At 34.7% G+C, this 14,196-nt stretch overlaps 1 protein-coding gene across 1 annotated transcript in view; it reads right to left on the reverse strand.

Moving 5' to 3' along the window:
- The window catches only part of LOC150107164 (PHD finger protein 12), a 664,368-nt gene that overhangs the window by 542,611 nt on the left and 107,561 nt on the right, over positions 1 to 14,196 (reverse strand). The window contains exon 5 of the mRNA XM_090391685.1: positions 12,818 to 12,935. Within this exon, the coding sequence (XP_090247811.1) occupies positions 12,818 to 12,935 (118 nt within the window). The remainder of the gene's footprint in view (positions 1 to 12,817; positions 12,936 to 14,196) is intronic.

The raw sequence follows: 14,196 nt of genomic DNA on the forward strand, positions 1-14,196 counted from the left end.
CAGCTAATAAATTCAAGTGACAACTTGAATTTATTAGCTTACTAACATCATGACCTTTACGTAACATTCAGGCTTTTGTTAAATTTTATAAATCACATAGTGAATGGTTTAAATGAACAACTGGAGTAAGATTGGGTGTGTCCTGTCTTTACACCATTCGGGAATTAAAGTGGGCTAAGAATCTTACACTATCTGGTCTGGATTATGCTATGGATGATTCGGCCTTATTCAGAAATAATGTGGAAGAAATTAAACCACCACAAATGACAATGCTGAAAGTCAACTAGGTTCCACTAACAATATTAAGAAAACAAAGGTAATGGAAACAGGTGATAATAATGAGTCCTCTGTCTTTCTTAAAGGATATGCTCTGAAGCAAGTCTCTCATGTATGGTAGCAGTGTAACTGATACTGGTGAAGAATATAAGGGATGGCTTCAGGAGTTTTTTAAAAAAATATGTAAGGACAGCAAAATATCGATTTACAATTTTGATCATTGGTGTTTAAGAATATTTTAGGAGTGATGGTTTAACTTTGTGAATAACGATGAGATATGCTGGTATTAAAGAAAAGAGGTGGACCCTGAACGAGATGAATTAACAATATCAAACAAGACCTAAGCAGAATTGGTATTCAGTGGTATGAAGCAGCAGTGTATGTTCAAGACACTTCTGTGGTAGGAAGATATTCAAATCTGGTCTGACTTTCATGACATACTTGTATGTGTATGTAGGTAGATATCACATCATATTGCCATTATGATAAGGAGTATACTGACATGTTGGGAAAAAGAAGTAGTTGTGCCACTTTACAAAGCACTGGTCAGACCACACTTGGACTACTATACTCAGATTTAGTCACTAGTTTTCACCGCGATGTGAAAACATTGGATTAAGTCCAGAGATGAGTGATTAAGACAATATCAGGACTCTGGAATGTTGACCATGGAGAGAGGTTAAAGAAATGTAAATTACAGAGTTTAGTGAATAGGTAGATAAAAGGAAAAGAGGTGATATGATTGAGATGTTTAAGTTTGTGAAGAGATTTTATCCGATTAATACAGAGGGAATTATTTAAAGAGTAGAAGGTGAGAGGGGAAGAACCAGAGGCGATTCCTAGAAATTATGTAAGACTGAGGTGAAGAAGAGTGTGATAAGTAGATTTTTTACATAGAGACTTGTGAATGAATGGAAAAAAATTACCAGAACATGCTGTGAATGTAGGAAGTGTTAAGCATTTAAGCTTCTTTAAATTTTCTTATATAACTGTTGTTTTCTATGTATGACATCATAGTTTTTTGCCAGAGTACATCGTGTCCAGTGGAAGTGGTATGGAAAGCAAGACCCATTTTTTGTTCTCTTTTTGTATTGCACGTCTTTTTGGTGTTCAGCCATGCGTATTTCTCCAGATCTTCCTGTCTGTCCTACGTAGCAAATCCCACAAGAGCAATGGATTTTGTAGACTCCTTTTTTTAAGAAGATGATGAGGTGGTTTTGGTGAATGTAGGAATCTTGAGATTTTTTTCCAGCTAACAACACAATAAAACAGGATTACAAAAACGTTTTTGGCGTTTTTGTAATCCTGTTTTATTGTGTTATTAGCTGGAGGCATTACAAAAACGCAATCTCGCTTCCTTATATCAAAAATGTTACAAACAATCTAGCCAAATTAATGAACAAACAAAACATAAAAGTAGCCTTCCTTCCTATGGAAAAAATCTCCAGATTCCTACATTCACCAAAACCACCTCATCATCCTCTTAAAAAACCAGGAGTCTACAAAATCCATTGCTCTTGCGGGATTTGCTATACAGGACAAACAGGAAGATCTGGAGGAAATATGCATGGCTGAACACCAAAAAGACGTACAATACAAAAAGAGAACAAAAAACAGGTCTTGCTTTCCATACCACTTCCACTGGACACGATGTACTCTGGCAAAAAACGACGATGTCATACATTGAAAACAACAGTTATATAAGAAAATTTAAAGAAGCTGCTAATATGCTAAAAAACTCAACCCAATGCAATAAAAATCAGAGGTTTAATTCTCCATCAAGTGTGGTCGGCTCTAATAAAAAATCTACCTCAATCTGAGCTCGGACAGTATGAACGAGAACAAGCACACGTGACATCGTCCAGTATTGTTCAACGTGAATGACGTTATATATCTGCATTCTGTTATTTGAGTTTTATGAATAGCCAGACGGTTATGATTTGTATTTATTAATTCTCTTGTTTAAACTTTAAGTTATACTATTTACCCCTGAAGATGTAAATCCTACGATTTACGAAACTTGTCGGGAACTATTATTTCACTGTTTTATATCACTGAATAATAAAAAAGTGTGGTGTAATCACCGAAATATGTCTTTTGAACCAATTAGCCACAGAAGTTTATGCCTGCAAATGTCAACTGTGTTGTGAATGAAGAACCTATGGAACAAGAAAAGCATTTCAGTTACTTAGGCACGATTTTTAGTGAAGATGGTAAATTAAATATAAAAATAGACAACAGAATCAGCAAAGCTGGTATGGTGGGAAGTCAATTGAATAAATTCATATGGAATAAGAGAGAAATTAGTCGGAACACTAAATTAGCCGTATACAAGACAGTGTACAAACCAGTTTTAACTTATGGATCTGAGAGCTGGGTCAGATGTAAAACACTTGACCAAAGACTAGAAAATGCAGATATGAGAGTCCTGAGAAAGATTATAGGTGTGAACAGATGGCATCAATGGGCAATATCATATTAAAAACGAGGATATTAGCAAAGAACTTGATATTGTCAGCATCTAGGAATGCGTTAGCAGAGCTAATCTCAGGTGGTATGGTCACTTAAACAGAATGGGCGAGGAAAGATTAGCAAAACAAGCGTTCTCTGCCAAGTTGGCAGCAAAACAACCCAGAGGAAGACCAAGATATAGGTGGATTGATACGGTACAAAGTGCCTTAGACGATAGAAATATAAGATCTGATAATGTTGGAGTCTTGACAAGTAACAGACTGATTTGGAGGAAAATTGTAGATAGGAAGTTAGTAATGATGTAATTTTTTTCATGTAGTACTATCATTTCCTGTACACCCCTTGAGGGTACATGGCAGGAATTTGATGATGATGATGATGAAATTCTGAATTGTCTCTAGCATCAGATGATTCTGAAACTAGTGATTCCGAGAGTGTAAATAATGATCAGCAGGAATCACGTTATTTTTTAAGATCTAGAAATAAGCATTAAAAGTTTTCTTAGATATATGTTAAATATTTAAGATTTTTTTTTTTTAATTTTTGGAGAAAGATGAAAATGATGTAAAAATAATCATAATTTAAAATTCTGAATATTTTTACAAATGGTTTATGTTAGTATGTTTATTAGTTTTGGTTTCATAACACGCACTGTCGGCACTTGCGATGTGCCCATTATTGATGTTATTTTGTCAAAGTGATATGTAAAGAGGTTAAAAAATGTATGTACTTACCGGATTTGAATAGTTGTAATATATTTACGGCTATTTGCCTGCTTCTGTTTAGGAGTGCCCCAGTTTAAATGCCACTGGCTCTTTTCTCACGGATTTTTAGGGCATTGTAGATGTATATTTATCAATAAATATATGTTGCATAGAGGACAAGAAATTTGCACATACCTTTTTCTGGGTGTTGTGGCTCTTCTTCTTTCGCGTTGTCCAAACTACTGTGTGTGTGTGTGAGGGGGGGAGGTTAGCAAGTGGGGGAATTGAAATAACAAATGGAAAAAAAAGGGTTTTTTTCATTTGTTATTTCAATTCCCCCACTTGCCAACCCCACCCCCCCATACACACACAGTGGTGATGCGTGTAGGATTTCCAATGCACAGAATATCGTCCACGTATCTGCATTTATTTGTGTCTGCATTTATCCACCTTAAAAGCATCCCTAAACAGTTATAGCAACAGACTAAAATTCACCATAGAAACCGAACAGAATAAATCCATCAATTTCTTAAACTTGACACTAACCAGAACACACAACAAAATAGCCACGAAAATATACCACAAACCCTCACATATCGAAAACTACCTCCATTTCCACTCATACCATCCATATTCCGTTAAAAAATCTGTCATCTTATCACAATTCATAAATGCGTATACAAATTTTCAACCAATCAGAGTAATCTAAACGCAGAAATAAAACAACTAACACAGATCTTCGAAAATCGTAACTATCCTACACAACTAATAAATTACGCAAACAAGACTGCCAAAACCCGCAAAAACAACCCAAGTACCAAAATAAACTTCCGTACACAAAAAATTATCAAACTACCATTCACCCAAAACACATATAAAGCCTACAAATACATCTTCAAACATACTGACTACAAACTGGTATTCACCACAAACCAAAAATTGGCAAATCTCCTAAAACCCACTAAATCTCAGACACAAAAAGAAATATTTGAACACCACAACGTAGTCTATAAATTTCCCTGCCAAAAAAGACTGTGACATCACCTACAGAGGTTACAACAACAGGTCTTTATGGGCAAGACTGCAAGAACACTTCCGTGATTGTAACATCCCTATTCCAGAACATTTAAATGCTAAAAAACGCAACATCAAAAAGAAAAATCGAATACAAAGCACAGGAAAAATGAAAATAGCTGTCCATGCCCTTGAACAAAAACATACCCCGCAGATCGACAAGGCCATCATAGTAGACAGACAAGACAATGAAACAATGCTTAGAATATCGGAAACAATAGCCATAAAGTGTGACACGAACTCTATCAACGTACACAGGCCCTACATAATCTCCGAGGTTTGGAAGCTACACAACATAAAATTGAGGTCACAACCCCGACCAATAGGCAATAACACAAACCCTTTAAAAGCAGAAGCACCTACCTGACCTGACATAGCATCCACTTCCTCCATGTTATAAAAGAGGTATACCATGAGTAGACATATTGATAAAAATTAATAACGGAAAAAACTCACGTACAAAGATTATTTAATAGTATAATTTTCATCTGTGTGTCACAGGCATCTTCAGTACATTAAGCTCAAATTAAACTTTTGCTATACGTTCAGTGAACGTATAGCAAAAGTTTTAAAACCACTGAATATTTTTGTTGCCTTTCGACCGTTTAGAAAAATCTCCACCTTTCTCACTTCTCCTAAGGACAAGCTTCCACATCTTAATCATCCAGGTGTCTACCAGATTCCGTGCTCTTGTGAATTATCTTATTTCGGACAAATGGGAAGATCTGCCTCTATTTGGCTAGAAGAACACCAATCTTATATTGAATACTTTAAACCTGAAAAGTCTGGACTTGCAGAACATGCCATCTTCACTAGACAAAGAGTTCATTGGAGAAAGACAAGAGTTCTTCACAAAAGTCAGTTTCTCATGGAATGCCTTTAAAAAGAAACATGCGAAACTCTCATTCATTCTCCTAACTTAAACAGATCCGATGGCTTACGTCTATCCCCTTTATGGGAGATAGTACTTTACAAATCAGCTAATCTTTCCTAACTTTTTATTGTATTGATTTTTTTATTTTTTTATTTTTTATTTTTTTAGGAAAGTTATTGACCTTTTTAGTTATCTTACACCAGCCACTTAGGTGGCGCTTTTTGGAATTGTCAGTTATTGTTTAATTTGAGCTTAATGTACCGAAGATGCCACACAGGCAAAAATTATACTAGTAAATAATCTTTGTACGTGAGTTTTTTCCGTTACTTCCTCCATGTGTTCCGACGATGACCACAAATAGTCGAAACGGACCGCACCCCGTCAACCCCCCCTCCAAAAATCAGTTGCTGTTTCACCCTTTCCCACCTCATATAAATATATAAAAAACACTCCGCCCATCCCTTATAATATATATGTATATATATATGTTATTCAAAAAAACCCGGGTTTTTCTATTTGTTATTTCAATTCACCCACTTGCCAACCCCCCCCCACACACACACACAGTAGTTTGGACAATGCGTAAGAAGAAGAGCCACAACACCCAGAAAAAGGTATGTGCAAATTTCTTGTCCTCTATGCAACATATATTTATTGATAAATATACATCTACAATGCCCTAAGAATCCGTGAGAAAAGAGCCATTGGCATTTAAACTGGGGCACTCCTAAACAGAAGCAGGCAAATAGCCGTAAATATATTAGTTTGTTAAGAGGAGTAACATGGGATTTTTCCCAGAAATAATATCCATGAATAGTTGTGTTACTTTAAACAATTTTTATTGTAGTTTAAAAGATTACATTGTATTTTATGAAGACATTCTCTTGTCGCTAACAGAGACGTGTCAGCCATTATATTTAGTTTCTTGCTTGCCACTTTCAAGGAGTGCGCATGCTTGTTGAGAAGTTTGATGTATGATTGACAGCTGACAAGGAGAGCATTCGGTATCGAAGTAACAGGAGTAAACAAGAGAGCGTTCGAAGGGAAATAACAACACAAGCCAGCAGGTATTTAGATTCGGAGGAACTTAAGTTTTTTTTATGTGACAGTTGGAGGAAAATAAATAGTATATTCCGAAAAAGGAATCGTGGAACTATGAAGTTTCAAAGTGAAATAAGTATTGATAAATAAAAGAAAATATTGCTATAGATCGTTTTTAAAGGAATATTCGAGGAAACGCTAATTGGGAGATTTATAGTAGATTCCGAAAAAAGAATCATAGAACTGTGAGTTTTTAAAGTGGAAGAGTCAGTAAAGACTGTCAATAAGCATCAGTGAATAAAAGAAGAAGTTGCTATTTACATTCTAAAGGAAGTTTCGAGAAAACTCTGATTAGGAAGTTTCATCTGTATTAAGGATGCCAAATCTAATTATTATCATCATCATCATCATCATCATCAAATTCCTGCCATGTACCCTCAAGGGGTGTACAGGATATGACAGTACTACATGAAAAAATTACATCATTACTAACTTCCTATCTACAATTTTCCTCCAAATCAGTCTGTTACTTGTCAAGACTCCAACATTATCAGATCTTATATTTCTATCGTCTAAAGCACTTTGTACCGTATCAATTCCACCTATATCTTGGTCTTCCTCTGGGTCGTTTTCCTGCCAACCTGGCAGAGAACACTTGTTTTGCTAATCTTTCCTCTCCCATTCTATTTAAGTGACCATACCATCTGAGATTAGAGCTAATCTCAGATGGTATGTCAGCTCTGCTAACACATTCCTGGATGCTGACAATGTAAAGTTCTTTCCTAATATCCTCATTTTTAATATGATATTGCCATTGATGCCATCTGTTCACGCCTCTAATCTTTCTCAGGGCTCTCGTATCTGCGGTCTCTAGTCTTTGGTCAAGTGTTTTACTTCTGACCCAGCTCTCAGATCCATAAGTTAAAATTGGTTTGAACACAGTCTTGTATACAGCTAATTTAGTGTTCCGACTAATTTCTTTCTTATTCCATATGAATTTATTCAATTGACTTCCCACGATACCAGCTTTGCTGATTCTGTTGTCTATTTCTATATTTAGTTTACCATCTTCAGTAAAAATTGTGCCTAAGTAGCTGAAATGTTTTACTTGTTCCACAGGTTCTCCATTCACAACACAGTTGACATTTTCAATGATTCTGCCTATTTTCATTGTCTTTGTCTTTTTATTGCTGACCTTCATACCATATCTATTACAACAGCAATTGAATTTAGTCAGAGAATCTTGCAGACTTGTAGTGGATTTATTTAGAAGTATAACATCATCCGCATAAAGCAAAGAGCTGACATTAACATCTCCAATTTTGATATCAGGTTTAATACCACATTCCTTCATAATGTGATCCATATAGATAATGAATACCAGAGGGGATAATGTACATCCTTGTCTCACACCAGATTTAACATTAAACCATCTTCCTGTACTTCCTTCAATTCTAACTGCTGACTCACAACTCAAATAAAGACTAAGTATTGCTTGATATAATGCCCCATTGACACCATATAACTGCAGCGTATTGAATAGCTTCTCTCTTGGCACCTTGTCATATGCCTTTTCCAAATCGACAAAACTTAAATACAGATCTTTGTTATATTCCCATGCTTTCTCGACTATTTGTCGTAAAGTGAAGATCTGATCCTGACAGCCTCTATTTGGCCTGAATCCAGCTTGTTCTTCACCAAGCTTTCCTTCCACAATTCTTCTCAACCGTTTCTCAAGTATACTTGCATAGATCTTGCCAGGAACACTCAGTAGGGAAATACCTCTGTAATTCTCACATTCAGTTTTATTTCCCTTTTTATATATGGGTACTATGAGAGATCTACTCCAATCATTGGGAATTCGTCCCTCTGTCCAGGCTTTCTGAACTATGCAGTGCAGCCACTGTAAGACTCTTATACCACCATACTTCAGCATTTCTGGTCGAATATCATCTACTCCTGCTGCCTTTCCACATTTCAAGCCTTTGATGGCTTTTTCTACTTCAAGTATGGATATGTATTCCTGACTGCATGCCTGGTCAGTGTTTTTTATCACTGTGCTGTCATCACTGCTTGTTTCATTTAGCAGTTTTTCAAAGTAATTACTCCATACTTCAAGGATATCTTTTTCTCCTGTTTTCATTTCACCTTTATCATCTCTAATTCCTTTTACAGCACTCTTTCCTCCATTCCTAAGCTTCTTCAACAACCTCCAGAATATTTTGCCACCTTCTTGATATTTATTTTCTATATTCTTGCCAAAGTCCTCCCATGACTTTTGTTTAGCTAGTTTTACACACTGTTTAGCTTTCTTACATTTGTCTCTGTATTCTGTAAGAGTAAAAGCTGACTTATTTGCCAGGAACTTTTGATATGCTTTCTTCTTTTCCTTCACTGCCTCTTTAACTTCCTGTGTCCACCAGGGAGTTCTGATTTTTTTATCTTTGCACACAACCTCACCACATGCCTCTCTGGCAGAATCAATCAATGTTTCCTTCAGAGTTTGCCACTGAATCTCCAAGGTTTGATTCCTGTTCTCAAACTCTTTCATTTTCTTTTCAATAATATTTCTGTATTTTAGTCTACAGTTTACATCTGAGAGCTGCTCAACTTTTATTCGCTTTAAAACTTTCTTACATGTTATTCTTTTCGATATGAAATTCAATTTTATCCTGCTCAAGACTAAATAGTGATCGCTTCCAATTTCAAATCCTCTGTACACTCTGGTGTCCTGCACCAGGGAGAAAACATCACTATCAACAATAACATAGTCAATGAGACTTTTCTTATTCCTAGCCTCTTCTCTCCATGTGAATTTGTGCACATTTTTATGTTGGAACATGGTGTTGGTAATAACCAGTCCATGTCCTGAGCAGAAATCCAAGAGATATTTGCCATTATTATTAGCATTGCTCTTTTCTCCAAATTTTCCCAAAATATTTTTGTATGTCTCACAATCATTTCCTACTCTGCTATTTAGATCCCCAACAAGGACCAACTTTTCCTTTTTCATTGTGTCAGTTGCTTTTTCTAAAGCCTCAAAAAATTCCTCCACTTCTACCTTAGTAGAACCTTCTGTGGGACCATAGGCACAAATAAGTCTCATTGTCCAGTTCCCCATTCTCATATTTGCCCACATTACTCTACTTGAGACTGACTGCCATTCAAGAAGATTAGCCTCGTATTTTGTGTTGAATACTATGGCTACTCCTTCTTTTCCTTGATTGTTATTGCCTGAATATAACATTTTGTATTTATTGCTCAGAAAAATCTCACCAGTTTTGGTCTTTTTTGTTTCAGTCACCCCTATTATGTCGATCTGGTACTTATCTAATTCCTCAGCTAGCTCCATTTCTTTGCCATTCAGGCTTCTTACGTTGATAGTACCGATCTTTAACTCTGGTGATGTTGAGTTGGGGTTTGTTTTCAGATTTGTTCCAGTAGCTGACTTTTCGCTGTTCGCCCTGGTTCCTTGGCGAAAACAACGGGGGCCTTGTTTAACCGGGCGACACCCCAGCCGGCATGAAATTTTGTCATGTTGTACCATCATTTTTTATTTTGGTTTAACTAATAAGAATACAATTTGGTCGGCTAAATCCCAAATTGCCAGCCCATCCTCGTTCGTTCAGTATCAAAGTAGATACCCAACAGGGTGCACCACGAGAAGGTGAGGATTGGACATTAGGTCAGAAGCCCTGGTCGGTTCTCCGCATTCCTTTAAAGGCTATGTGGAGGTCTCCTCTCAGTTATACAGCTTTGACCCTTAAGCACCCCTCTAATTATTATTTCTATTAAAAAGAGACAGAATTGAGTTAGGAAGAATTAATGTGTGCTACATGAATGATGAGAAAGGATCCTATAAAATGAAGAATAAAATTATATATCTTTGGAAAAGGGCCTTAACAGACAGAGAAACTGGCTATGAACATTTTGTCATTTTGAAAACAAAGTGTTTAGTCTAGTCTTAAGTGTAAGTTTATTTTTAAAAGGCCTTGGATCCAATTAAATTTGTAGTTAATTATGTAATATTGATTGAAGTGTATATATATTAAGTGCTTGCATTTTATTAAATGTGTTTATTTTGTATTTTGGTCTTGAGTCAGTGATTTATTTAGATCTGAAAAAAATAGTAAAAAAGAGGTCATTGCAGCAATCGGAGTGAACCCTTGCGCAATCTAATATATAGGTACACTCGGAAATAAAAAAAATAATTGTTAGAAATAAAGAGATTAAATAATAAAAAATCCTTTCTTTTACAATTTGTTTATTGGAGGAGATTTTTAATTAATATTAATCCTGTATATAGAGATGATCTCTGTTCAACAATTATTTTTTTATAGTCATGATAATATCAACTTTTATTCAATCTATCCTGAGTTTTATGAGATCTCTCTATAACAATTATTTCTAATTTTCCAAGTGCTTTTATTTATTTATTGAACAAGGGTTCACTCTGATTGGTGCAATGACCTCTTTTTTACTATTTCTTTCAGAATCCAAAAATCACTGACTCAAGACCAAAATACAAAATAAACACATTTAATAAAACAAAACAATACATATACACTTCAAACAACTTTACATAACTATAACTAACTACAGAAGTAATTGGATCCAAAGCCTTTTTAAAAATAAACTTGCACTTAAGACTAGACTAAACACCTTGTTTGCACAATGACAAATGTTCATAGCCAGTTTCTCTCTCTGTCAAGGCCCTTTTCCGAAGATATATGACTTTATTCTTCATTTTCATAGGATCCTTTCTCATCACACATTAATTCTTCCTGATTCAATTCTGTCTCCTTTCCAATAGAAATAATAATTAGATCCAGCATCCTTAAGACAGATGAAACTTCCTAATCAGAGTTTTTTCGAACATTCCTTTAGAACGTAAATACCAATTTCTTCTTTTATTCACTAATGCTTATTGACAGTCTTAACTCTTCCACTTTAAAAACTCACAGTTCTATGATTCCCTTTTCGGAATCTAGTATAAATCTTCCAATTAGAGTTTCCTTGAATATTCCTTTTAAAACGATCTATAGCAATATTTTCTTTTATTTATCAATACTTATTTCACTTTGAAACTTCATAGTTTTATAAAACCACGATTACTTTTTCGGAATACACTATTAATTTTCCTCCACCTGTCACATAAAAAAAACTTAAGTTCCTCCTAATCTAAATGTCTGACGGCCTGTGTTCTTATTTCTTCCCGAATGTTCTCTTGTTTACTCCCGTTACTCTGATACCGAACGCTCTCCTTGTCAGCTGTCGATCACACATATGGCTGACACGTTGTCTCCGTTAGCGACAAAAGAATGTCTTCATAAAACACAATTTAATATTTTAAACTACAATAAAAATTGTTTAGAGTAACACGACTATTCAAATCTGGTAAGTACATACATTTTTTTAACTTCTTTACATATCACTTTGACAAAATAACATCAATAACGGGCACATCACAAGTGTCGACAATGCGTGTTATGAAACCCAAACTAATAAACATAATAACAAAAAGCATTTGTATAAATATTCAGAATTTTAAATTATGATTATTTTTACACTTGCCATTCTAATTTCAGCTACATCTGTTCTCTTCAACCATCTCCTGGTTATCTGCCAGGTCTCTATGGAGATTCACAGAGACATCTATGGACATGTTGTTAGGTTCAACTGCCCCTTCCATTTTTCTTCTTCCACTTCCATTCTTGTTATGTTAGGAACTGGCCCCATTATTGGATCCTCTATTCTTTTGTATACTCCTAATCACTTCCTTCCTTAATTTCTCAAAATACTCTTCCCTTTCTAGGAGAAAAAAAGCTAAATGTTTCTCTTGCTAAGCAGTATAGCATCTGTTGAGGTTGCAAAGTTTTTTAACAGTATAGAGACATTTTTATTCTAGTCTTCTAAGTTTCTAATAGGCTTCAGCTTTAGATCTTGCTACTGCTCTCTTTACCTTTTTCTTTGCTTCTCTCTATTCTGTTCTGCTATTCTTGTCACCTACTCTATCCCAATTATGCTTGGCCATTTCCTTTTCTCTAATACACTTTTGTACCCTGTCATTCCATCACATTTCCTTGCACCTTGATATTTCCTGTTGTCTGGCCCAACATCTCTTTTCCAATATTATGGATATTTTCCATCGGCTCATTTTCAGTAATCAATGCTTGTACCAACTCTTTATAACATTATTTATATTTCATTTTACAGAGATAATTCAGAACAGTCTCCCTCATAAGTATACTTTTATACTTTGCAAAACAAAGTGTATTTAAACAAAATATTCTACATACATAAAATTTCTTTCCCCAGATACCATCCTACAATCAGATAGAACACAAAAGTATTCAATTTATATTAACAACTTTACCTCCTACATTGGAAGCACAATTTGGCTGGTAAGGAAACTAAACCATTATCTAATTCATGAGCTAGTTTCTTCATATTGCTCCTATTTCCTTCTCTAGGCCTTGGTCTTTTACTAGAACCTGAAACAAAATTAATATTTCTATATCATAAACTTTTTACAAGTCATTCCAAAGTTATATGAACAGTACACAGTGACAGAATTAATAATAATAATAAAAAAAAATTTGAAATAATAATATACATCATCATTTTACGTCATTTTCTTCATTTTAAATTTTGAGAATACTCAAAAATTTTAATTTCAGAAACTACTGTGAACATTTAAAATATTTACAGGAATATCACGCAGTCATATCTTATTTTGTTTTTCAAAATTAACAATTTACTTCATATTTTACTAATCACCACCATTACCCATTTTTCCATAACATGAAACAGTAAGAGAAATTTGAAATATAAAAGAGTGATATCAACAACCAGAAATAGCATGCATTAATTTATACATCAAGTTCTATGCAGCTATACAAAAGTAGTAGAAACAGCATATATACTACATTCAAGCCATATTTGCATTTTAATTCTGTGTTCATCACAATTTGAAATTTTAGGTTCTTTTTTTTTTTTTTTACACAAATTTATATGCAGTATTTTAATTTCTTGATAATATCAAGTACTAGCATATTATGGGACTGAATTATTTAGGGAACACATACAATAGGGCAAAGTATTAATATTAGCAGGAATGAAGATTACTGTACTAGTTGGTTGGTATTCCTTTACCAACCAACTAGTACAGTAACAAAGAATGAATTAAACTTGTCAATTTTAAATAAATGATTGAAGACGAGTACAAAATTTAGTATACGGTCTTCTCTTATTAAAATGTAAGATACCTTAAGAATGTCTGGGGAACTAACCCGATCCTTATCATATCCTCCATGTCAGTAACACACAATTCTGAAATATACCTTCCTGTTATAACTAAAGATATAGCAAGAATAAGTATCTTTATAACTAAAGATTCTTCAGCCCTTACCCAGAAGTCTCATCTAAGTTCTTGGGAATTTTTATATCAAACTGGTTAAGTGAATGTTGCCTTGTATCCAGTTTCTGTTCACTCTTTTCTCTCCTTTATACATACAGTAAAACTCCATTTTTACGTTCCCGCAATTTACGTTTTCCTGCCATTTATGTCATTTTCCGGTGGTCCCATCTTAAGGCCTATTCTTATGATATATTGTTTTCCCGCCATTAACAACTTGATGTGGGCGTTATTTCCCGTGATTTGCATTTTTTCTTGGGTGGCAATACTGATTTTAGAATCTTTTGTGGAAATCTACGCATTTCTGTTCCCAAATGGAGTTGCTTTCGGCTGTAGTT

Source organism: Typopeltis vanoorti, chromosome 4 (assembly GCF_054136105.1).
Source record: "Typopeltis vanoorti isolate ZY-2024b chromosome 4, IOZ_Tvanoo_1.0, whole genome shotgun sequence".
NCBI classification, from domain to species: Eukaryota; Metazoa; Arthropoda; class Arachnida; order Uropygi; family Thelyphonidae; genus Typopeltis; species Typopeltis vanoorti.